Consider the following 26,593-nt stretch of genomic DNA (forward strand, 5'->3'; position numbering starts at 1 on the left):
TACTCTGAAACAATGTAGACTGCCCCCCCTTCAGCCATTGGAGATCAGGTGATCTTAACCCTCATGAGGTCATGTGATCCTCTGACGACTTCCTAGAATTCATTGGAAAAGCCAACCAGGATTAAACTTTTCTGAAACAAGAATGGCAATGTACAGGATGTGACAAGGAAGGAGAATGAAGAAACAGAGGATAAAGGGGCTGCATGTCTCCAGAATCGCAAGGAAAGATCCAGAATAACAGTGCTCTCTGCCACTTTCCACAAGGAAATCAATGGGGAAGCCTGTTGGAAGTTAGAGGTTGCTCCTGCTTGCACTGATTTTTTGTCCACCAGTAGTCATCCTGTTTCATTGTTTAAGGAAATATCTGTGAAACAATGACCCAACTGGGCATGAGTTGTCTAGTAACTTAATAAATGGATTTAGACTTTACATTTAAAATATTCAGCTGGACATCTCAGCCCTCCAAGGTACATTGCTTTAATTTTAGCTGATAATTTAGAAGAGTCCTGCAACACTGAACTCAACACAAGCCAGCATTAAAATGCACAATGGGAAAAGAATAAAATCCTACCTTTTTTGGATGTCCTTATCAAACAACAACTACTAGGAGCCATGGTGATACAACGGTTAAAATGCAGTATTGTAGGCTAACTCTGCCCACAGCCAGGAGTTTGATCCTGACCAGCCCAAGGTTGGCTCAGCTTTCCATCCTTCCTAGGTCTGTAAAATGAGGGTCCAAATTGTTGGGGGCAATATGATGACATTCATAAACTGCTCAGAGTGCTGTAAAGTGCTGTGGAGTATATAAGTTTAAGTGCTATTGCTATTATTACTAATGCCTAATGTCCAGAAAAAGCAACCTACATTGCTCAATGTCTCCAGGTGTCACTCAACCCTGAAAGAAGCATGATTGGGATAGTAGGCATGAAATTACTGGTAAGATCAGATACATTATGTAGTAAGGTGGTAAGGCATGGGAAACTAAAACGTAGGGTTTCAGAAAAAATATTAGGTTTCAAAGACAATTCAAGTGAACATGAAAAGCGCCCCCCCCCCGCAACAAAATAATAAAGCATTATGGCAGTCACTATACCATAAAGTGTGTAAGATATACATTGAAAAAATGAGGGGACTTTCCGTAAGTACAAAAGTTTGCATAGTAGCAATGAATCAAAGTACAAGTGAAAAATGTTTTAATAAAAAGTATGGCTCCCAAATCTGAAAGAACTAGAATAAGGTGCCATTTAGCTGATCCCCATGTCACATTGCAAGAAAGCATATATAAAAAATGGGTGAGGTTTCTATATGAATTTCTATATGAAAGGTTCCATACAAAAGGGATAAGGGTATATTGCTATAACAATTTGTGTTAAAAGTATATTAATAAATGCCTTGACACATCTCAGGGAGACAGTATTGAATAAATTCATATATGTGGGACTATATCTATTCAGAGTATTTGTATACTCGGCCCACAACTGTCAATAACAGTTCTCTAATTAAAAGCTTCTTAAAAAGATAACCTGAGATCTTTCTAGTCAGTTATATTAGGAAGTGGAATGTCTATGGAGATTTTCAATCATCCAGGTCATGATTTTAAAAGTACCTTTAGGAACTGGAATATTTTGCATATACAGTAGCTTCTGTAACAGCTATGATACCTCCCCATATCTACAATATGTTGTAGAAAGTCTTCATATGAGTAGTAAAGATGAGTTGAAATCAAACTACTGCAGAAAGCAATAAATGACTCTCTCCATCCATCCATCATCTATCCATCTATCTTGTGGTTTGATTAGCATAGGTGTTAGAAGATGCACTCAAGGAAAATTCACCACTGAGATATGGCAGAAAATGCAATGTAATATTTATTACTATTGGTTCCTAAGGGCCACTTATATATGTATTATACCTGTATATAGTTGTACAAGCCCCTGGTCTACCTGTCTGGAATATATCATGCTATTCATAGAGTATGAAAGTACGAAGTTGCAATGTCCATATAATGCTGGATCTATTGGGCATAAAATAGCAGGAATCTTTGTGAATATTTAAATGGAAAGTTTAGCTATGTAATAAATACATTTAAAAATAAGGACGGATGAGGAGGATTAAATATTATTTATAATAGCCAATACTTATATTGTATACTACTTGCAGCTTATTACAGTCAGTTCTATTTATGGAGGCTATGTCAAATTTTGGCTGTCTTGTACATCTCAGCAGGCATCTCTTGTACTGATCTTCATTTAAATAGCCATTCTTACATCCTATGTTCTTATATCCTGTTGGCTTAATACATAGAACAAAAGGAATTTGTATAGTAATTTCATTGTTACATTTCTCCTTCATTAATAGCCCTCAAACCTATGAATGTAGGTTCATCTGCTACTTTGCTTCTTTGGGCATGGTACTCTTGGGAAGGCTGACTATCCATCGTTAATATTATTGAAAAACAGGACAGACGTTTTAATAAAATTTTAAGAAAATAGAAATAGAAATGTTATACATTTAAAAAATATTTTATTCAAACTAGTTTCATTTTTAATTTTCTATCCCAGAAAGTTAATAAAATACAGTACAGTTAGCAATGATGCAACCACATTCTTTTAAATCTGAAGCCTGACAAACTAAAACATCACTAAAAGAAGGAAAGCACCTTGACATGTTATTTATTTAGACATTTATAAGGCCACCCAACTCTTCAACAACTACATTGCAATAGAGTTAAATCCAAAATGCAGTTGTCATGCTTTTTTAAAAAATTAACATTGCTACCATTATGCAAGGATCTTCCAGAACATACTTTTACTCAGTAGGTGTGCTTTAACTGGCAATACCAGCTCTGTCTTGGAAACTGCAGTGGTTACATGCAGCATTGTGAGGATGTCAGACTGAAAGTTTGAAAGAATGCACTTATTGTATATTCCAGTAGATGCATTTTGAATTCTAATTTTCCAGTAGTTTTTCTTCAGTCATGAGACCACACAGATTGACTGTTTATTTTTTCCCCCTGGGAGAGAACTTGGACTCATATTACCTGAAATAGAAAATATATAAATAGCTTTTTAAAAAATAGACATATATATATATTTTAAAAAGAAAACACTGATGTTTTGCTATCCTAAATCATACAGGCAAGATTCTCACTTTTTGTTTCTGCTCAGGTATTCCTGATCTAGTTGTAAGAGAAACAAACTTTCACTATTGAGCATCTTTTTTGCAGCTATTCCTAATTTGTACATTAATACACATTTTAAAACTTTCAAAATATCATGAGAACTGTAAGTATCTTTGAGGCTGTTTAATGAATAAGAATTTTATAGATAAGAGTATACAGTTCTCTGGTTCTGAAGTGTTATTTTAAAAAATTAGACCAAACTTTTTCAACCTGATGTCCCCTCAACAAGATCGTCTCAACACCTTTCGTTTCTTGCTTGACATCCTAGGTATGCTAGCTGAACAAACCTAGGAAAGACAGCAGCAGCCCACCCACATTAGTTCCACCTAAGATCACCCCCAGGCTGTTCCTTTCCTCTAGAGCTGTTGCCCCAGCAACTGTGATGCTTGCTTATTGCTGCCAACAATTTTGCCTAATTATTCCCTACAAGTCAGTCACAGGCATTAGTGCTGGGAAAGGCCCCCAACTGAGCAAGCAGGAAGAGAGGCGGTGAAGTCTGAGCCACACATTCAGCAAGCTGTTCATGTGACACTAATGCCACAACTGCTGCATTGCAGCACTTCCTTGAAAAGCCTAAAGACAGATTTGTTTATTTCTTTACAATGTAGATTTGTAAGGCTGCTTAACTCAGCAACGACTCTGGGAACTATATAAGCAAAACCATCATTTCTGCAACCAAAACAAACCATATGAACACAACATGAAGAACAAACATGCACCATAAAAATGTCATAATATGATCTGGGTGGACAGAGCCTAACCTATCCCTGAGCTTGAGGAAAAAGCCAAGTTTACAAGGCTTATTTAAAGACTTGCACGGGTCATTTAAACAACAGCCCAGTCAGGGCAGTATGGGGGATGCAGAGGGCAGGTGCTGAGAGAAGGCACGCTTCATGGGTCCCATCAAGTGCAAAGCTTAATGGATGGGATATGAAATGCACAGCCCCTCTCAGATTTTATGGGAAAGGCAAAAATGTGAGTGAGGTAGCCACTCAGATAATCAGGCTCTATGTCATAAGGAGCATTATAAGTGTTAACTAGCATCTTGAATTGCACCAGATATCCAATGCAACTTGCAGAAGTGTTATATGGCCGTATCAAATTGTCCACACAACTGCTTGTGCTGCTACATTCTAGATACCTAGAGCTTTCAAGTGATCTTCAAGGTCAGCCCTATGAAAAGCCCATTGCAGTAGTCCATAAGCAAGATGACGGTGACAATAAAAGATTTCCAGTCTAGGAAAGGTCACACCAGGTGAACCTATGTGAAGGCCCTCTCTACAGTTGTAGCATGATACTGTAAGGTAATCGAGAAGAGATCTGTATGTAACATTCAAATTAGTCTATATTCTCAGTATAGGAATGGTGGTTTGCTATAACTACTTAAGTAAGATTAAATTGCCAGTCCAATAGGTTTTTGTTCATGTAAGGAGGAGTTTTATTTTCTTGGTCACTAAAGATAGCAAATTGGGCCAGCTCTTTTAATAAGATTTTTTTTTTTTTTACATTTCAGAGTCGTCTTTGGGGACTAACTAGGTAAATGCTAAGAACAAGATCTTGTAAAATTAATTTCAGAAAGAGAAAAGTAGAGGAGAGGAGACATGTTTACTCTTTTCCTTTGCCATTTTCACACTCTAAATAATATATCTTAAATTATTCTGCATCCCATCTGTGATTTATATTGTTACCTACTAGTATATCCAGCTAATTAGTTTTCTGGCTTATTGGCACTCCGGTGATGGGGAAGGATCATAGATGAATGTTTAAACAAGCAGACTGGCTAAATCACTTCCCTGGGATGTCCAGTTAAAAGGATTTGTTAATGGAGAATATCTTAGCTGAAGAGCTTTGGACAGCATCTGTCAGTTACAATAGAACATTGCCAATCCGATTATATTCAGAACTTTTCAATTTCAGCTTTCCTCATAATCTTGAACTAACAGTACAGTCCTCGACTTACGACCACAATTGAGACCAAAGTTTCCATTGCTAAGCAAGACAGTTGTTAAGTGAGTTTTACCCCATTTTATATCACAGTTGTTAGAGCAAATCCCTGAGTTGTTAACTCAGTAACATGATTGTTAAGTGAATCTGGTTTCCCCCACTGACGTTGCTTGTCAGAAGGTTGCAGAAGGTGATCATATGACTCTAGGAACTGCAACTGTCATAAATACATGCCAATTGCCAAGCATCTGAATTTTGATCATGTGACCATAGGGATGCTATCATAGTAGTGAAAAACAGTCATAAGTCACCTTTTCAGTACTATTGTAACTTCAAACAGTCATTAAATGAATGATTGTAAGTCAAGGACTACCTGTAGACAAAATACTTTAGTACCTGTATAGTACTTCTTGTAAAAAACAGCAGGCTAGATAGATCAACTTTTTCCAATTGATGACAGTATGGACTATCATAGTGAGCTCAGGCTAGCAGCCTGCTCTAGAGTTAACGGATGGGCCACTGCCTTAGGACCTACAGGCATTTGAGGTGGGACTGTCTAGTAATCAACAGGAACAGCTGCCATTGGTCTCTGAAGTTGAGGAGTCTGAGCTGCTATTTCCACCCAGCGTGAGAGCTCACCAAGCAAAGAAGAGCAAAAGTATTCTGCAAATTTCCTTGCAAGAATGGAGCTGCATCCTCCCATAATGAACAACATAAGTAAAGCAGTAACCCCAAGCTAAACTGCATGCCGTTAGATACTAATTCTTAAATCCTTTGACTCTGTCTTTGGATTTTGAACCACCTGCTGCAGCTTCTAGCAATAGCACTTAAGACTTATATAGTGCTTTACAACCCTCTCTAAGCGATTCACAGAGTTAGCATGTTGCCCCCAACAATCTGGATGGAAGGCTGAGCCAACTTTGAGCAGGTGAGAATTGAACTGCCAAACTGTTGGCAGCCAGCAGTCAGCAGAAGTAGCCTGCAGTACAGCTTTCTAACCACTGCACCACCACAGCTCTTGGTGAATAAAAATGAATAAAAATATCTTGCTGTGTTAGTCTCAATTGTTAGTTCAATTGTTAGTCTACAATATTTTCTAGGCTTTTTCTTGGACCTTATTCCAACTAATCTTTTGCTTGCTGCTTTGACCTTGCAAAGGTCAAGAAATTAAAGAAGCTGAAATTAACACATCTAGGAGGGACTAGATTGGCAAGGGTGAATTAAGTCACCTGTGCATAAGATATTTTCATCTAAGATTCCAATTTAATTACTGGTCAAGAACCTTGTGACCTTTAAAAGAAAATCGCTGTCTTTGAGTATTGTAATCAAAGATGAATAAAAATATCTTTCTACGTTAGTATTCAGTTGTTAGACTCCTACAATATTTTCAGCTATTCTGGGCAACTACCGTTGATCTTTAATTTTTATATCAACATATTTTATTAATCACCAGTGCTGTTATACAAACTTAGCCACTAGACAGCAGCATTGAAAAAAACTCTAATGCCAGTTTATGGATTCCTCATTCAAGCTGACCATTAGCTACTTTGTGGCCATACCCATGTACTTTATCTGGCAACAATATGAAAATAATTTGGCACTGACTTTTTCCAGGATGTTTTTCTGCTTCCCAGTCTAGTTTAGCCCTAGTATTTCCTGAAAGTTTCTTACCAAGCACCAATTAGATAAGATTGGACTACATATATATATAAAACAATAAGAATATGTTATGGAATAGAAAGCAGTATAGCTTATCTGATAGATATCAAATACAAATTTATCAGGAAAGCTTGGCAGACATAGGGACATAGTCCCTGTTATTTTGTAAGTTTGTCACTAGGGGTTGCTACATGCCCTCTGGTCAATTAAACAAAACACATTTACTTAAAAACCTGCAGTTTGTGCTATAACGATTTCTAGTCAAACAAGATAGACTGTCAATCTCCAAAAGGGGCCTTAACAGCAGTCAACTGAAACATAAACTCTGCAACTCACTGAAGTTTTAATAATATTTTCCATACAAGAATAAGCTGTGAAATGTAAAGGGAACTTTAACCCCTTGGCTGCTTTTTTAATGATCTGAATCTGCTGCCTCCCATACATAGCATTGTAATTTTCATTATCAGAAAATGGTTCTTCATATTTCCATCAATTATATTTTGCAAAGTAGGCTATATAGATATGTTCACTTCAGAGTGATCAGATCTAATTTCTCATTTATTATAAAGTTGAATAGGCAAAAATTCCTCTTCAGAATGAAAAAAAATAGAATGTCACCAAGTACATTCATTCATATGAGACTGAAGACATTCATATCTTCAGTACCATATCTAAACTGAGTTGAGAATCTTAAACAAACATTTGTATTTAAATTTTGGCTAAGGCAACTTTTATGTAAAATACATTGTTTTGTGGCTGCTGTAAAGGACTAGAAGTCACAAGCCCTTGTGAATATATATTTTTAGTTCAGCCTTGTAAAATTAACAATTAACATCTAATTGTTAAGAAGGAAGAAGAAATATTCAATGAAGGATAAAATATCCATGGCTATTAGTCATGATAATTTAACTATTGCCTTCCATAGTGGAGACAGATGTCTCTGAATATTAATAATTAAAATATAGCAGCAGAATGTTCTCATAGTTTGCTGAAGGAGTGCTACAGATACGAGATTAGTTATATTGCTTCTTTTGTAGCCCTAGAATTTAAATATTGTGAGGGGTTCCATAGGTCACTTCAAAGATTTTTGCAAAAGCTAATACATTACTAGCTAGCTACTATAGGTAGCTCATTTGTGGCTTCATTGCTTTTTGTTTGTTCCCAAATCCCTCGCACAAATTCCTTAGTATGGAAATTATCTCATTTGTATTAGATTGTGGAAAACTAAAAAGACAAAAGGGATTTTTTCCAGTATTATTTTTATCTTCCCCAAGCCATTATACAAAATAGAACAACAAAAAGAGGATTTGTTTTCTGAGTCTATTCATCATAGGATAAAATGGATGACAGTTACAGTCTCCACAGGTGTGAACCTGCCCTGATTTATCTTGTTTATCTTGTTAATCTCATGTAACCTTTTACCATTAATAATGGATAAAGAAGCCAAAATTATCTCATTCACACTTTTGGGTGTAAGAAAGCAGAAGACTTAAATAAGAGAAAATGAATCTATTTAAAATTCAGCTGCAATACCTCAAGGCACTTCCCGAATGCCAATAACTCCAAAATCTACATCAGCAATTCTAACTGAAGTCCTTTACAGCAGTTTAAGGATGTATACTGTACACTATATGATTCTTATTCACAGAACTCTAGATCAGGGGTGTCAAACTTGATTTCATTGAGGGCCACATCAGGGTTGTGTTTGACCTTGGGGGGGCCGGGTAGGTGTAGCCAGTTCAACGTCACTCGTGTCAGGGGCACCTGTGATGGCCTGAGCGCTCTGCCACAAAAAACGGAGCTTGGGAGGGCTGCACAAGGCCCTCCCGAGCTCTGTTTTTGCTGGCAGACCGCTTGGGCCACCACAGGCTGGTCCTTTGCTCTTTCCAGGGTGGCCCCATAGGCCAGATCTAAGTACCCCGTGGGCCAGATGCAGCCTGCGGGCCTTGTGTTTGACACCCCTGCTCTAGATGACAATCTATTTCCTTCTTAAAACCAAAAGGATGGTTATTATATTTAGCTTCTGTCCTACTCACTTAAAAACAATGTTATTAAATGAGGTCAGACATATAATGCCAGGCTTACAGAATATACTTTCATACAGCCACTCTCTTCCCTTTTAATTCCTACTGTTCAGTAGATAAATTTAGAAAAATAAAGGATAAAAGAGAGGGAGAAAGGAAGGAAATTGTACATCTTTTCAAAATGAAAGCCTGATTGTGTGACGTGCATTCATTAAGAGAAACTAAACAAGTGAGAATATTTTCCAGGAAAATTTACCTGAATTGTCTCCAGTACTATGAAAACTGGTATTGCATTCCTTTGGTATCTTCACACCCATCAAGTCTTCAGCAGTCTCATTAGTAGCAGAATTGACATCAACATTCAAAGGTGGAGGTCGCTTGGACCTTCTGAAAAATCCATTGCCAAACTTCTTACTTTGTTTGAAATTGACTTCCCTATCGGCAAATTCATCTTTCCTACGGTCACAGACAGACTCTTTGGATTTGGATTTATATTTCAGGTCTAAGTGGAATCGGGAAAATAACTTTTGAGGTTCTGCTACGCTCAAGTTCTCAAGTGGAGGTTCTATATCCGGCAGCACCTGCTTGACTGTTATAAGGTCATTAAGAAAACTATCTAGTCGTTTATTTGATTCATTTTGTTCTTCTCTTCCTTCAAGTTTCTCTTGTGACTCGTCCCTCTGACGGCGCAACATTTCACCTGGAGGAATACCTATCACCAGTCCATATTTTGGGTTGATAACTTTTCGGGCTACAGTAGAGGAAGAAAAACCAAGGTTTCCAATACCATGACGGAAAGGACAGGGAATGTTCAACTCCTTGTAAAGATTGACCTCCTCTGAAATGGCATAAAGCTCACGGAATTCAGTGTCAAACATTTCAACGTGCTGTCCACTAAGGCACAAAAGAATATTTCTGTTTATGTGGGATGAGGTCCATGTGAAACTGTAAAACAAGGAAAAAGCTGTCAGTCTTTTGCTGTCAGGAAAAAAACTGCAATCAGAAATCACTATTTTCTAAAACTTTAATCTCTTGCTATTCAGAAATACATATTTTAATTGATTTGACCCAATCAAATACTTAGGAAAAAAACTTGATTTTTTATTTCTTATCAAAAGAATCACAGGGAATCATATTTCATAAGACTAGTTGTATGGCATTCAAATTAGTGTATGTAACTTTGCTACCAGGAATAATCCATGAACCATAAAGCCCCCCCCCCTCCCCCGATATAAGAAGGAAATACAAAAATAGAATGTCTTTATGGTGTACTTTACTTCCTTCTTCCCTTTTTCTTTGACACTTATTAAGTCCTTGTTCCTTCCAAGGGACTGTACTGAAGAAAGTTGATATTGAATATGATAGCAGGAACACAGGTATGGTGTCTTTATATTTCTGTTATTCTGTATTTTTCAGTAATTTATTTTTGTTGCATTTTTGTATCTTCTTGTGATGCCTGCTTGAGTTTTAGTTTCTATTATTTTTAAACAGCTATTTAACAGTGATTTTAGATTTTTGTGATTTTTACTGTATGTCATCTTCTGTGCTTTAAGCTGTAAGATTAATAAAGGTATGTATCACCAGTGATGCCCTAACCCAGTGGTCCCCAACCTTTCCAGCTTGGCAGCCAGCCCGGTGCAGAGGAGGGGGTGTGTGAATGGCAGGTGCATGCGCACACACAGCTCTGTTTGTGTGAGTGGCATGTGCACTCTCCACTTGCGCGAATGGAGTTTCGCACACGAGCGGCAGACACTTGTGCTTGTGTATGAAACTCCATTCGCACTACTGGCAAGCACTCGATCTCGCGTACAAAGCTCCATTTGCGCAAGCGGAGGGCATTTGAGCAGAGAGTACTTGTGCACACACACAAAGCTCTACTTGCGCAAGTGTTCTCTGCTGGCGCAAGTGGAGCTTTACATGTGGGTGCTTGCCCATCTCTCCCGTGGCCTGGTTTTGATCAGGCTGCAGCCCAGTAATGAGCTGCGGCCCAGAGGTTGGGGACTTCTGCCCTAACCTTTTGCAATATTGGCTTTAGTATAATGCTAGGTGTGATAAAAGGTTTTTATCTCTACAGCAGTATTTCTTAAGCTTGGCAACTTTTAAGATCTGTGGACTTCAACCCCATTCTGGCTGTGGAATTCTAGGAATTTAAGTCCACATGTCTTAAAGTTGTCAAGGCTGAGAAACTGCTTTACAGGATGGATTGACAATCTTTTCAGGCAGCCAGCATCCCTGCTGATCTTGGCTACCTAGAAATTTAAAATCGTGGCTAAATTTTTTGAGATTTCAATGTACTGAGAACATTAAAATCTTCTGAAATTTTACCATTTATTAATTCTTTAACAACTTTTATTTAGTTTACATTTTTATTGATTTTTCAAATTTTAAAACTGACAATCTCCGTAGAGGGTCTCTAGATGGTGCAACCAAGTAGTTTTAGAGTGAGTGAAGCATCTAGGGATGTTAAATTTACAAACTTATTTTCTGCTCTAAAGTTTGGTTTGGGGATCAAATAATATCAACATCCAAAAATCTGAGATAATCAATGCTTTTCAGCCTTCTGTAATAAACATTTGGCTCCAAATTTGCAATTATGTTTTCTAAACTGGGGCATGTTTAACATTGATTGCTGTTCTTCTAGATGCTACCTATTTAGCTTTTCCATTTATGTGAAGGGGTACATATGTTTTATTATTTTAGTTGATTTTTATGTGTTGTACATAATAGAATTTTCTGTAGAAAAGTTTGTGCTCCGTTTAACATATATAGAGAAATGTAACATATCTGCTTACTTTTCTCCTCATAAGAAAGCTTAATTATTATTGTTTATAATGAAATCTACAAATTTAGGAAAAAATAGTATTTTAACATTTTGTGGTTTTTTTAATGTTGTCCTGCATTGTTACACAGTGGGTTTTTTTTGAACTGGGTTCAGTTTTTTAGAAGCAATGTCACCCGAAATATTATAGTAGAATATTGCAAACATAACATCCTTCCAAGTAATGGTGAAATCTGAATCGGTTTACTACCAGTTTGCTGGCTGTGCATGTGCGCTGTGCGCCAAACACAAGGTACGCACCAAAAGGAGGCATGCCATGGCATGGGGTAAGTAGAACAGCGCATGGAGGGGAGGGGTGTGATTAGCTGTGGTGCGTGATCTTCGGAGCCATTTTGTTTTACTTTTAAAAGCATTTTTTACAACCTATTCGGCCGAATAGGTTGTAAAAAAATGCTTTTAAAAGTTAAAAAAAAAGCTCTGAGGATCGTGCACCACAGCTGTGATCGCCAGAGCCTTTTTTTTTTTACTTTTTAAAAGCATTTTTACTACCGGTTCCAGAGAACCGGTAGTAAAAAAATGCCTAAAAAGTAAAAAAAAAAAAAAAAGTTCTGACGATCACGTGAGCGACGCGCGACCTTCGGAACTTTTTTAAAAATCTTTTTAAAGCATTTTAAACTACCAGTTTCAAAGAACCAGTAGTAAAAAAATGCTAAAAAAGTAAAAAAAAAAGTTCTGACGATCGCGTGTCACTCATCTGATCGTTGGAACTTTTTTTTTTAACATTTTTATTACTGGTTCGGCAAACCTGTAGCCTTTTTTACTACCGGTTTGGGTGAACCGGACCCAACCGGGAGCATTTCACCCCTGCTTCCACTAATAGCCTACGAGAAGTCCACAGTCAGGACTTAAGAACAGCAACACCCATATGTTTCTGCACCAGGGGCGGGTTTCAAAACCCTTCGCTATTGGTTTGCTCGTGGGCATGGGCGCACTTGTGCATGTATGCAACACTTCTGCACATGTGCAGAAGTGTCCAGGCGTGTGGGCAGAGCCTCCCGCCGCCACCACTACTGGTTTGCCCAATCCGGGGCAAACCAGTAGCAACCCACCACTGATCAGCACCCTGCAAACTGTTCCTGGAAGAATTCTACTTTGGAAAATGGGAACAATATATAATTATCTTAACTTACTGTTTAGTCTTCAATAGCTCTATCATAAAACAAACAGGCAGACAAAAATATTATAAGTCCATTCTCAAACTATTTGAGAGATCTCAGATAGAAGGGCTTGGAAAGTTGCGGACACAGGGTACACAATCCGGAAACCTACCAATTTTATTGGATTTGAACTCCGATCAGCATCAGCCAGAATACCAATGATAAAAATAAGAGTTGCAGCCCAAAGCTATCTGGAAAATTCAGAAAGGGAGAGTAGGGTGGGAAAGTACTGACAAAATATTGTTTTGAGCCCCAGTAAATAGATAATTGTCTGATTTTAAATGCTAAATATTTAGGGAAAAATGGAATGCCAAGTTTCGAAGGTTTAAACATAAATCTAGTTTTAAGCTCTGGTTTCCTGAAGGCAAGGCATATATACCTATAAGATCCAGTGAGAACTTTTTCACCATCTACCATTAAGAAACGAGAGGCCAAATTGCCTTGGATCTTCCCTGCTGGCATGTAGAACCCAACTCCAGTCACACAACGTACACGAATATTCTGATAAAAAGAAAAGACACATTAAACAGTGCACAAAAGGAGGTTATGATATCTTATGTTAGAGATAGGCAAATATCTTGAGTTGAAGGCACATTTGGAGTTTTGGGAGAATATGGTAGGTATGCTCACAAAATGACTGCTGTGGTAGACAGGGCTATTCACCAGGCACCCATCTATCAGAATTAGTTTTCCCAATCTTATCACTTGATCATTACATCGTACTGACTTAGGTAGATTAAGCATCAAGAGAGGTGTGTGGAGGTAAAAAATAACCACACCTGTTTGAACTTTTTGAGCAGGATCATAAAACGTCTAAGAGAAGAAGGGTTCCTCGTTACAGTTAGTCCTCAGCTTACGAGCACAATTGAGCACAAAATTTCTGTTGCTAAATGAGTTTTGTCCCATTTTATGATCCTGCTTTCTTGCCACAGTTGTCAAGGGAATCTGGTTTCTCTGCTGACTTTGCTTGTCAGAAGGTCATAAAAAGTGATCACATGACCCCAAATCACTGCAACTGTCATAAATATGAGTCAGTTGTCAGACATCTGAATTTTGATCACATGAACATTGGAATGCTGCAATTGTCGCAGGTGAAAAACAATCATAAATCACTTTTTTCAGTGCTGTTATAACTTTGGACAGTCATTAAACTAACTGTTGTAAGTCGAGGACTACCTGTATTGAAAGGAGGCAATCATTAGACTTTTTCTTAAGAAACCTGTTTTGGACATCCTCAGAGAAAAGCAATTATGACCAGTACCTAACTAACTCTGATTTGGTAAGATGATTGAGAATAGTGGCTTCTCAATTGCAGGGAGTACTGAAGAAAGTAAGTTATTTTACCCATTTGAAACTGACTTAAGGATGGGCACAGGGGGAGAATGCCCATGCCAGTCTAATGGATAGGCTGGGAACTGACAGAGGGAATGTGACTCTTAGCTTAGATTCATCTTTCAGCTATAATAATTTCACTGGATAGGTTTGATAACTGGAGTCACAGTTTTTAAGTGTTTCCCTTCATGTTTCTCAGGTACATTTCAGATAGTATCAAAAACTATTCTTTGTCAAAACAGGAGCTATTATATGGTGTCCCCGAGGGCTCCATTCTGTCTGCAGTGTCTTTCAATATCTACATAGAACCAGATGATCAGGAGATTTGAAGCCAAGGGCTATCAATATGCTGCTGCCTCTATGTCTTTTTCTCTGTGGTATCTTCAGGAAACAGTAATGCTTCCCTGAATATCTATAGCACTCAGTAAATGGCTAGATGAGAGAATAATCTGTAACTGAATCCTGATGAAATAAGGATGTGAAGAGCAATTAGGCAGAAAAGTACTAAATTTTCTTGTTCTGAATAAATGCTACCCTCTCATAAAGAGCAGGTTTACAATTTCAGGTATTTCTAGACCTAAATTCCTATGTTTGATTTCCCAGATTGAGGCAAAAGGTCCAAAGTATCTTTCAACAATTATAATTTATATGCCAATGGCATCCTTTTCTGGAAGATAATGATCTTAAACCTGTGGTGCACGCTACTACTCTCCAGGTTTAACTGTGGTAATGTATTCTATATGGGCTGAGTTGTTCAGTTGATAGAAAACTCAGCAGTCAAGTTAGTTTTGAAAAAAAAAAATCAACTAGAGCATATTATGCCTGTGCTTAAATCATTGCAGTGGCTATCTGTTCATTTCTGGACAAAATCAAAAATAGTTGCTGCTATCTTCAAACTGTCCATGGCTTAAATTTATTTATTTATAAAATTTATTGGCTGCCCATCTTATCATAAGGTAACTCTGGCTGGCTTACAGTTACATATACAGTTAAAACATAAAAAAGTTAAAATCAGACATTAAAACCAAGAACACATGGGGAGGGTGGGGACTGAGTGAGAGGAAGTTATTATTATTAACCACCTCCATTGTGCTGTTATTATTCAATCAACCACCTCCACTGTGCTGTTCCCCCACTATTACCCAAAGCCACGTCTTTAGACCCTTACGAAAAGATAGGAGGGTTGAGCCAAACTCACAAGGGCAAGATGTTCCCGAGGGCAGGAGCAACAGCTGAAATCATCGGATCTGCAGCATGCCTCCCCTGCTGGCGTGAGTGGGACAGGCCAATCCCAGTGGGGTGAGACGGTCCCTCAAGCAACCTGGACCCATGCCATGAAGGTAAATCACCAATAACTTCAATTACATCTTGAAGCAGACTGGTAACCAATGCAGCTCACGGAGCAGTGGTGTTACAGGGCCCATTGTTGGGGCCCCAAAACTGCCCAGTGTGTTTGAGAGAATGCATCATTCTGTAGCAAACCATAGCTACATGTGATGAAGGTTTTTATTTAATTGCCCATGCCAGTCTTTACTAAGACCTGTGATTACATTTCACAGCTAGTTTGAATCTGTAGAGTAATAAGACTGACTGGCATTGATGAGCAGCTCAATTTCTGTTTGCTCCACTCTCTAAGCGTCTCAGGATCAAGACTACCTTGTTTCTAAAGAATCCAAATTTAGCACATTTGGGGAATCTGTTTGCAAAATATCCCCCTTCCCCCCAAAAATGAACTTTGTAGTTGCTTTGAGAAAAGATTGAGGATGCATTAAGCCAAGCATTTATATTGAAAATGTCCAGTGTCTAAATTGTGCAGAACTTTTCTTAAATAGAATACAATTGTGGTGTCTTTCCTACTTATTTTTTTTCCAGAAATTATCATATAACAAGTAGATCCAGTGGTGGGCTGCTGTCGGTTCGGGCGAACTGGTAGTTCTGATGATTAGCTCCCCCACCCACCTGCCCCTGCCCTATCCTGTACTATATTTCCTTCTTTCTGGCTCAAGTGATTCACACGAAACAGCTGATTTCCGCGCCTTTGCTATTCTGCTTACTGGGGCTGCCTTAGAAGGTAAGCAGATGAGCTTCAAATTGCTGTATTTTGAACGCTGCGCACTCACAGAACCGGTTGTTAAATCGGTTGCAGCCCACCACTGAGTAGATCTGGATTAATTCAAACAGTGTTCTGATCAATTAATTCACCTCATATTTCATTTGCTAGTCCCTGTCAATGAAGTGGGGGGGGGACATGCACCACGAGGCACTAGCCTGACATTCCAGACCCCTGCCCCCTCCCATACTGTGTGGGAAGTGGGAAAATTGCACCCGGTGTTCCTCTACAGTTTATGTAAGTCAATGGTAGGGTCAGAACTGAGGCCAGTAGCAAGGATAGCTCCAGGTCCAATCATAGTAGAAGGGGAGAACCACTACGAGGTAAAGAGGATCTTGGATTCCAGGCTGTAGAAGGAAAGAGTCCAATATCTAGTCCAGTGGAAGGGATATCGACATCAGAAGCTAGATGGGTAAAAGCACAGGATATGAAGGCAAATCGATTGATCAGGAAGTTTCATGAGAAGTACCCCCAGAATCCCAAAGAACCTTCCTAGGGATAGAGAGGACCCTGGCTTTCATTAATGTGTGTGTGTGTGCTTGATGTTTTCCAGGTGCACCTCTGGTTAAAAAAATAAAACAGGATTTGGAAAAATGAGGGAAAATGCAACTATCACTTCTGGGCAGGATAGCATCGATAAAGAGGAATATACTGCCCAAATTATTATATCTATTCCAAACGATACCCGTCATCTTAGACAAAATTTTTTTCACAGAAATTGATCCTGAGACTTCTGGCCTGGAGCCGCGGCGCCACAGTCGGGGAATTAGTGGGCTCTAACGAGCCCATGGAAACCCCGACTGACAAACCGCTGCCCGACCGGTCTTCGGATCGACCCCCATCTTGTAGGGATGGGAGGTGAAGAGGAGCGCCTCGGAGGGCCAAGAGGAACAGGCAAGTTCCTCAGAGGCCAGAGGGAATCCTCAAAGTCGGCGGCGGGGGTAGGCAGCCATGGCGGCGGCAGACCGGGACACAAGATCGTGCAGGAGGAAGAAGAAAGAATGAGTGTTTCAAAGCCGGGTGAGTGACACCAACCCAGGCAAATAAAGGGATTACTTGGAATATTTTTTTAAAATAAGACCCCAACCTTAAACAGCGGCTACTGATCCGTGGGGCTTGAAGACTTAAAAGAAAGGGGGGAAAAATGGAGACCCAAGACAAACTTTGCATTAATTAATTTGGCTTAGAAGAATTTGTTTCTAATAATTTGGAAAATTGGACTTTTTTTTTTCTGTTCTCTTTGGAGTGGATTGAAGAAGTATTTTTGGGAGAATTTAAACCTGTGAAAGTTAACAAAGTTAATGAAGATTGACAGACGGATGGCTACAAAATTGCCATGAAGTCTGCGGTGACTAAGCAGGAAAGTGGATTGAAGAGATTTTACTTTCTGCTTGGAAAAGAAATATCCTAAATGGCTTTTTACTTTGGATTATTGTGATTACTTTGGAATTAACATTAGACTAATAAACTTTGGAAATTTCTATCCTGTTCTGGGTGATTTTAAGAAGAAAGATCTTGGACCTTTTCTATAATGGAAATTTACAGACTTAGCAAAAAGAAGGTGTGGCGCACGAACAAAGACAGGAAGTGGAGATATCATGTTTGGAGCAGACATTTATAAGAGCATTAAAGTGATACATAGAACTTTTAATTTGAATAGATGAACTTTGAAGTGGAACATGTGGACAGACAGGAAAAAGAAGAAACAAAACAGATTTAAACTAAATGTAACTAAATTGTAATGTAATGCTTAAAAGCTTAAAGGAATAAAAGGGTTTTTTTTTTCCTTTTGGATTAAACAGGAAGGTTTTTGGAATAATAAAGAAAAAATAATAATAAATGGCAATTAAAATAGGGATTTATATACTAAGTGGTTAAAAATTACTATGAGAAGTGTATACTAATATGAGATAATTTTAAGAAAACTTATTATTTGTTGTAATATGTCTTAACTATATTTTGCAAACAAAGTTAGACTGTTGACTATGATTGATTAACATATTACTGAATGAAACTATGAAATACACAGATGATAGAGATAAATTGTGATCTAATTTAACAAATATGGGAAATGATGATTATTATGAAACATAATGAGAATTAATTTTGATGAATATGCTGAGATATAGAGATTAAATAGATAATTATGATGTAAGGGAAAATTAAAACAATGAGGTGAAGGATACTAACTAGATAAGAGTTAGAGACTCAGAGGAAGTAAGTGAGAAAATAAATAAAATGCTGGAAATCAGCCGAACAATGGCAGGAGAGTTGGAGGAGACTATGCTGGAAATCAGCCAAACAGAAAATGCTGGAAATCAGCTAATAAAATGCTGGAAATCAGCCAAGCAATAGGAGGAGAGTTGGAGAAAAATATGCTGGAAATCAGCCTAACAATGGAAGGACTTCTGGAAGAGATTATGCTAGAAATCAGCCAAACAAAATATGCTGGAAATCAGCCAAACAATGGAGGGAGTCTGGGAGAAGCTTATGCTAGAAACTAGTCAAATACAATATGCTGGAAATCAGCCAATAATGTTGGGAGATTGGAAGGAGATAATATTGGGAATAATCTCAAAAGAATTGATAACTTGGAGAAGAATAAGCAATATGTTCTTGTGATAAAACTGTGTAATATGTGGGATATTAAATTGGAAAGTTCAAGATATTTTGATTTGATAAAAAGGGTCAAATAATTAAGATGTTGATAAAATTGTGTTTTATAAATTTTAACAAAATGGAGTTGTATTGAAATTGAACTTGATAATTTTGGTGATAAAATTGTAAGGTATATAATTAAAATAAGAGACTAGAATATTGTTAATAACTATTTGGATATTGATGAGATATAGATACAGAGATAATGAGCTAAAATTTAATTCGAAGTTAAAACTGTATTGATATATTAGATTTGTTTAGATGAAAGTGTTAGAATTTTATGTTTAAATTTGTTTTTTATTTTTTTTCGCTGTTTTAAATTTTTAAAAGATGTAATGGAAAAGTGGAATAGAGCGTGTTAAAAGAATGTAAGCATGTTAACCGACCGGATTGAAACTCTGTTCTTGAAAGTTATATTTTATGTTTATGTTTGGGAAAAAATAAAAAAAATATTTACAAAAAAAAATTTTTTTTTCACAGAAATTAATAAAATTATTAGGAAATTCATTTGGGCTGGGAAAAAACCAAGAATTAATTTGCGATCGCTACAAGACAACAGAAGTAGGGGAGATTTTGGACTCCCAGCGTGGGAAGTATAATATAAAGCGGTCACCCTAGTATGGATAACGGAATGGGTTAATCTAAGAAACAAAAGAATCCTAATTTTGGAAGGGCACAACCTACAAAAAGGGTGGCACGCCTTCTTGTGGGACAAAAAGAAAAAGACCAAAACGTATTTCCATAGACTCAGGATAAGAGAAGTATTAATACAAGTATGGGAAGAAATTAAAAGAAAACAATACATGAAAATCCCAAACTGGCTATCGACGATGGAAGCCATGATATACCCAAATACATTAGAGTTCAATAAAATGATTAGCTATAAAGAGCTTCTAGATAACCAAGGAAACCTCAAAAGTAATCAATCCTGAGCAGGGAATACATATTGACTGGTGGCCATACTTGCAGATTCAATCTAGGTACAAAAAAGATAAGGAAGAATTTGGCATTGAGGGGGAAACAAATAGATTAGACAAATTACTGATAGGCCCAGAAAAAAAAAGTACTATCCAGATTATATAACTATTTATTAGAATTCGACAGGGTGGAAGAGGTAGTAAAAGAGCCAATGATAGCGTGGGCCAAAAATATTGGACATAATATAAATTTGAATGAATGGGAGACGATTTGGAATAGAAACTATAAATTAACAAAAGCGGCAACATACAAAGAAAATCAATATAAAATGTTATACAGGTGGCACCTAGCGCCCACGAGATTAGCAAAAATTTATCCAAATGTAAACCCCAAATGTTGGAAGTGTGGATATCATCAGGGTACCTTCTTTGATATGTGGTGGTCCTGTCCCGAAGCGAAGAGGTATTGGAGAAAAATTCAAAATTGGCTACAAGAATCAATCAACGAAAAAATTGAATTGGTACCTGAAACATTTCTCCTGGGAATACTAAAGACAAAATATGGGAAAAAAAGAAGATATTTAATCATAAATATACTCACTGCAGCAAGAATAGCTTATGCCCAATATTGGAAAGGAAAGGATACACCACCAGAGGAACATATTATCCAGAAAGTTCTAGAATGTGCCGAAATGAACAAACTAACGTTAGAATTAAACGAGAAAGAAGACTCAGAATATTATATGGTGTGGGATGATTGATACAAGTGGATTGATAACCGAATAAAGAATAGATAAAAGTTAATACAAATTTTAAAATGCATATAGGAATTTGGAATGATGAAATGTAAAGGAGAATCAATCTAACTTGTGTAGAAAAATAACACTGTCTGATTGTATTGTATTGTATTATAATAAATTTCAATAAAAAATTTTGTTAAAAAAATGAAGGCAAATTGATTGATCAGGAAGTTTCATGAGAAGTACCCCCAGAATCCCAAAGAACCTTCCTAGGGATAGAGAGGACCCTGGCTTTCATTAATGTGTGTGTGTGTGTGTGTGTGCTTGATGTTTTCCAGTGCTTCTCGCTTTCTAGGGGGATCCTACTGTCAACTTTGAAACAGATCAGGCCTGCTGCAGCCATCTTTCCATTTCTCAGCTTGCCACACAGTATGGGAGGGAAGCTGAGAAACGGAAAGATGGCTGCGGCAGGCCTGATCCGTTTTGAAGTTGACACCATTTTCAGTCAGCCCATATCCTGAACTAAAAGTTGGGAATCAGCAGGATAGTCTTGTATTGCTTATTCTGTCAGAAGCAATGGGTTTCATGGATGGCAATCACTTTTTTGACTGGGTAATCAAAGATAGTCTTTGGGTTTGCCAAGGGAGATCCAGTGATTTGGGTTTGGTGTGTTCTACATCAAAAGGTAGAGCTGCTCATTTTATAACTTCTTTCATTATTTATTTATTTTATTATATTTCTATACCGCCCTTCTCCTGCGGGACTCAGGGCGGTGCACAGCCGAGATAAAACATAACATATAAAATTTAAAAAACAATTTAAAAACAATTAAATAATTTTGGCCCAGTAATTAAAATAACCCAATTAAAACCAATTTCAATTAAAACTGAGAGGATGGGATCAATTATTGATTGATTAAGTGCCATCAAGTTGTTGCCAATTCTTAGCAATCAAATAGACTTTTTCCATTATGATCTTCCTTTACCTGGCTTTTCAGTACATTCATTTCTACTGTAACTGAGTCCATCCACCTTGCTGCTGGTCATCTTGTTTTCTTTCCTTTCACCTTTCCCAGCATTAGTAGTTTCTCTGGAGAATTACAACTTTGTATAATTTGAATATTTTTTAAATTAATGGGCCTAAAGCAGAATCATTTGAGCCTGGTCATTTGTAGCTCTAGTGATAACTCTATGATGATTTGTTCAATGATCCATTTGTTTTCTTTACTGCCTACAGTATTCTCAGGAATCTTCTGCATCACTAGGTTTATTATAAACTCTATCTGGGATTTCCATTGGCTTAGTCAGTGGAAAAACCCCAGGTCTAAGATCTGTGGGATTAATTCTCATAAGGAAACAGTCTATTCCATTACTAGAACAAAAGACAGGTTTTGTCTTGCTTTCTTACAATAAAGTGGCTTCAAGCCAGGTATACTACAGATGAAAGAAAAGAGGCACAGAAGGTAACCCTTGCTTTCTTTATAAATAGGGCTTATTTTTGAGACTTTGAGAATTCCTCATATTGAAGTATATTGACTTCATTAGCTTTTCTACAACAAATCTACTTATCGGACACCTTTATGTCCTTGAATGTATTACACTTGTTTCCTGTGTCATTTGTTATAGAGATCTGACAGGTGTATTGTTTATTTTGAACAAGGAAAGTATTAAATTTGCTTTAAATCTAATCACATAGGGGCAGGTTCTCAATACTGAAGAGCAGCAGTGGCTGCCGCTGTTCCAATAATGATTTCCATTATTAGGTCAGGGTTGGTCCTAGAACTGTCAATTGTGCTAGATCAGGGGTGTCAATCTGGCGGCCTGCGGGCCAGATGCGTCACATGCAGGCCATGCCCACCCCAGCTCCGTGAATGGGGAAAATGTCATGTGAAGACAACGTGACGTGGTGAGTTTGACACCCATGTGCTAGATTGTGTCTTGTTTGGCTAATTGGTTCATTGTCTGAGCTGACCAATCCATCTGGATCAATATTAGTTTGCTTACTGGCAATTTGAGAATTTGGAGAGATGTTAGGGGTTGCAAGAGAAGCTATAGTTACAGTATATCCTTGGTCTACTAAAGCAAGTTCTCCTCCTATAACGATGGCAGTAACAACCAGATCTAGGCAGGGCTAAAAATCTTGACTTTCTAAAGTAGCATTTCTCAGCTCTGGAAATTCTAAATTCTAAAAATGTGTGGACTTCAGTTCCCAGAATTCCTCAACCCTTTCTTAGAGTTGCCAAGATTGAGAAACACTATTTTAAACCCTGACCACTTACTCAGGAACTGGTTTCTCAACAGAAGGTTCGTAGACATGACTCAGCAAAATTAGTTACTTTATTGCAGACTATTATAAAACACATATATTATAAACATTATATGCTGCAGTTAAATATATGTGTCGGTGCTCTAGGGTTTAAAGCCTAGCTTTCTTCCTCCCATCTTCCTGGAAGAAGATATTTTGTTCCTCTTTTAGGTCATAGGAAGCCTTAAGTATTTTGCCCTAAAATTCTCTGCCTAAGAAAGGCAGTTGAGGTAAGAAAAGAGCTACCAAGGTTCTTATTTTTCTCCAAGTCTCATGGTGATTTGATAAAAAGTAGATGAAATATATTGCAGGTACATAATTATCTGAAACTAAGATGGCACTATGTTTTTCTGTACTTGTAGGAAAAATGTTGGGAATTAGTAAAATATATTCTCATACTGTCCCATTCTAAAAATCTAGTAGATCATGTTATTTTGTTGCTTTGTGCAAACAAGCTATAATCCTACCCTTGGATTGTGAGATCCTCAAATTCCTATGAATTCTAACAATTCTATGTTACATCAGGATTAAAATTCAATTTAATCATTGTCCTTTATTACAAAACCACCTACAAGATGGTTTACAATGTCCACCCCTTCCTGAATTCAAGTAGGTTTGTTCCCACAGTTATTCATCACTTCTACCCAAAATTTTCCCTTCTGAATAAAATCTTTAACTTGATATATCAGAAATTAAACTCGTGTCCTCTCTTAACAAACTATAGGATTTTTCAGCATAAAATTCTATGAATTATTGGAGACTGGGCAAGATGAAGCAGAAATTTAGAACGATTAATTTATGATCAAACAGATTATTTCAGAAAGTTTTTGCAATTTCTTTCAAACTCTCCTTAGACAAGATGCCTTAAGACTTTCTGACTATCATCAAGGTTATTTTGGATTTTTGCACAGGCAATTTTTTTTTCTCTGATGAAATATGACAAAAAAGCAAACTGTTTAAATATTACTTAACTGTAGAAACTTTCTTGACTTATATATGAAATGCTGTTAACATGAAAGTTGATACAACTGATAGTTGAAAGTTATATCAAATGTTGATGTGAAAGAACCATTTGGATGCTTATAAAACCCACTCTGACATTTTAAAAATATATTTAATTTTCTTTTTATTTAACTTAACAGAAAAACTGATAATGATTTTTGCAATTAAAATCACAGCTAATCTTTCATTAACTGTAATCAGCTGTCAATTCCCACAAATCAATAAAACAGTGTATTTGCTTTGTCCTGAAATATGAAATAACTTTATGATTTTAGGATATTTTCCCTGTATATTTGTCTTCACCTTGTGGTTGGCCTATAAATATGTTACACACTGAAATATTATAGATCATATCATTGTCACTATCACAATTTTCTTTTTCTTTTAGAAAAAAATGAAGGGAAAAGAGAGATGGCAAAAGGAGGGAATTTGAAAGTCAAAGTGAGATTTTAAAAAATGAATAGGTACTACATAATAGTATCTGGTTGAATTGTGATTTTAAAAATAAGTTGTAGTCTGTTGTATTTCTCTGTATTAAACTATCATATTTGGCAATCACAGCATCTATAAAATTTTATGGAAGATTCAAACCCTCTGTCCTAGATAAACATGAACAATATGTTGCAGTATTAATCAGGTATGAATTATATTAATTATTGCACAGTAAATATATCCTTACCCTGATATGGAAATCATTTAGGTCCATGCATTTGCACATCTCCAGGAAGAGTATGGAGCCCTCTTCATCTAGGATCATATAGACTGGGATCCGACGTTTGTATGCTGCATCTACTATATCTCGGAAGATGTCCCTGTCGGTGAACTGATCCATGACTATTGCAATTATCTGAACATGCACAAGAAGAGAACACACATTTATTTTAAAAAGTAATGTTGAAAAAAGGTACTGATGTAGGCATGTCATATCATATATACCCACACTCCGTGAATGAGAAACCAATGCTTTAACTTATTCAAGAACCCATCACTTCATAGCATAAGTCTTCCTGCCTGTAGAAACCAGTTCATTCTTGTTCAGTCATCCTGGGGCTTGCATGGATTGTTCTGTGTTAAATACTATCTAAAGAACACCAAAATAATATGTTTCAATCTCTTTGCAATACAGTGCACACCAACCCCATCCCATTCCTTAGAACAATTTAAACTATATTTAGGAAGATCCCTTTTTCCATTCACCAATATATCAACAGGGTACTTCTTCATCTAACAATGATTATAATTTTTTAAAATATACTTCATATATTTAAAAAATAGTCATTTTGGCTCTTATTTGGCCTCAGACAAAACAGTACAGGTTAGTTAATAATGGTAGAGCACATGTTTTGTATTCAGAAGATGGCAGGTTCAATCTTTAGTATTGCATTTTGCAATCTTAGCCGTTATAAAAATGTTCAACTCCCAGATCCTGCCCCCAGCACTGGCCTACTGTGTTTCCCCAAAAATAAGACCCGATCTTATTTTCTTTTGGGCCCCAAAATAAGCAGTAGCATTATTTTCAGGGGGGTGTCTTATTTTTTTCCCCCATGTATAGGAGGCCCACTTCTGCTTGCTTGCGAGGTGGGGAGATGGAGCTGCCCCACACGCCCCACACCGGCTTACCTCAGGGCCCCTGGAGCCAGGCCACCCACACCCTGACACCTGCCTTGCCTCGCAGCAGCAGCTCCAGCAGCCCCGTCGCAGCTGCAATGGAGCAGAGGGCTGAGCGACATGCCGTTGCCACGGCCATGAGGCAGAGGAGTGGAGCTGCCCCATGAGCCCAACACTGACTTACCTCAATGCCCCCACAGCCAGGCTATCCATGCCCCAACATTTGCATATTGAAACATATTGAAAAAATGCATTAAAAAAGACAGAAAATTCCCCACACATGTACACATATTACACCCCTCCTAGCTGAATATTGATTAATACATTACTACAATATTGGTTTCCCTCCCCTTGTGAAACAGGCCTAGACAAAACTATAGGAAATCTGGAAATCTTCCTCATATTATAGGTGGCTCTTTCAATGTCACCAGTCCTGCAAGAAATCAACTGCATTTTAAAAAGGTTTAACGTTTGTTAAATATTTCTCAATAGAGGCATGAGGTGAAATATAAGCAAATATGAAATAAAAAATAACGTAATAAAAGTTTTTAAGTTAGATGGTTATCTAAGATCAATTTTCTAGGGAAGCTCCTTCCTTGACCTGTTGAATGGTAGGATTAGCTTTTATTTATTACTTATTTTTATTCTGCCTTCATTATTTATACAAAAAACTCCCATTTTCTCACAACAATAAAAACTCTTGATATGGGATGAGCTAAGAAAGCATGAATACTAGAGCCACAAAACTGGCTCTTTTTGTCTTAGAATTTTAACAAACACTTGCCATTAGATTATAATAAAGGCAATGTTTTGTTTTAGGCATAGAATTAACATTCTTCATTTTCTGTTACTTTCAATATATACCTATAATAGACATTTGGCTTACTTTTGAGTCTTGGTTATAATTCTACCTCTAAGTGGCCTACCTTGGATATCAAGACAGGATATCGCTTTTTATAATACTGTCTCAGAACAAAGCAACAGATTGTGCTAAATGTCTATAGCATATTTCTATGTTTATTTTAAAAAATTACTAGCGCAGAGTAGCAATTAGGGTTGAGGAAAAATAACCCTTCCTATCTTATCCCGGAATAAAGAACCTAAGGATTTTATTATTA

At 37.2% G+C, this 26,593-nt stretch overlaps 1 protein-coding gene across 1 annotated transcript in view; it reads right to left on the bottom strand.

Moving 5' to 3' along the window:
- Window positions 1-2,705: 2,705 nt before the first annotated feature.
- FAM83F (family with sequence similarity 83 member F) overlaps window positions 2,706-26,593 on the bottom strand; it is a 35,635-nt gene continuing 11,747 nt past the window's right edge. The window contains exons 2-5 of the mRNA XM_070947299.1: window positions 24,547-24,714; window positions 13,184-13,305; window positions 9,065-9,753; window positions 2,706-3,040 (exon numbers count right to left, since the gene is read on the bottom strand). Coding sequence (XP_070803400.1) covers window positions 2,976-3,040; window positions 9,065-9,753; window positions 13,184-13,305; window positions 24,547-24,714 — 1,044 coding nt within the window. The 3' untranslated portion in view covers window positions 2,706-2,975. The remainder of the gene's footprint in view (window positions 3,041-9,064; window positions 9,754-13,183; window positions 13,306-24,546; window positions 24,715-26,593) is intronic.

Source organism: Pituophis catenifer, unplaced genomic scaffold, assembly GCF_029215685.1.
Source record: "Pituophis catenifer annectens isolate HBS135680 unplaced genomic scaffold, rPitCat1.0.hap2 SCAF_7, whole genome shotgun sequence".
NCBI classification, from domain to species: domain Eukaryota; kingdom Metazoa; phylum Chordata; class Lepidosauria; order Squamata; family Colubridae; genus Pituophis; species Pituophis catenifer.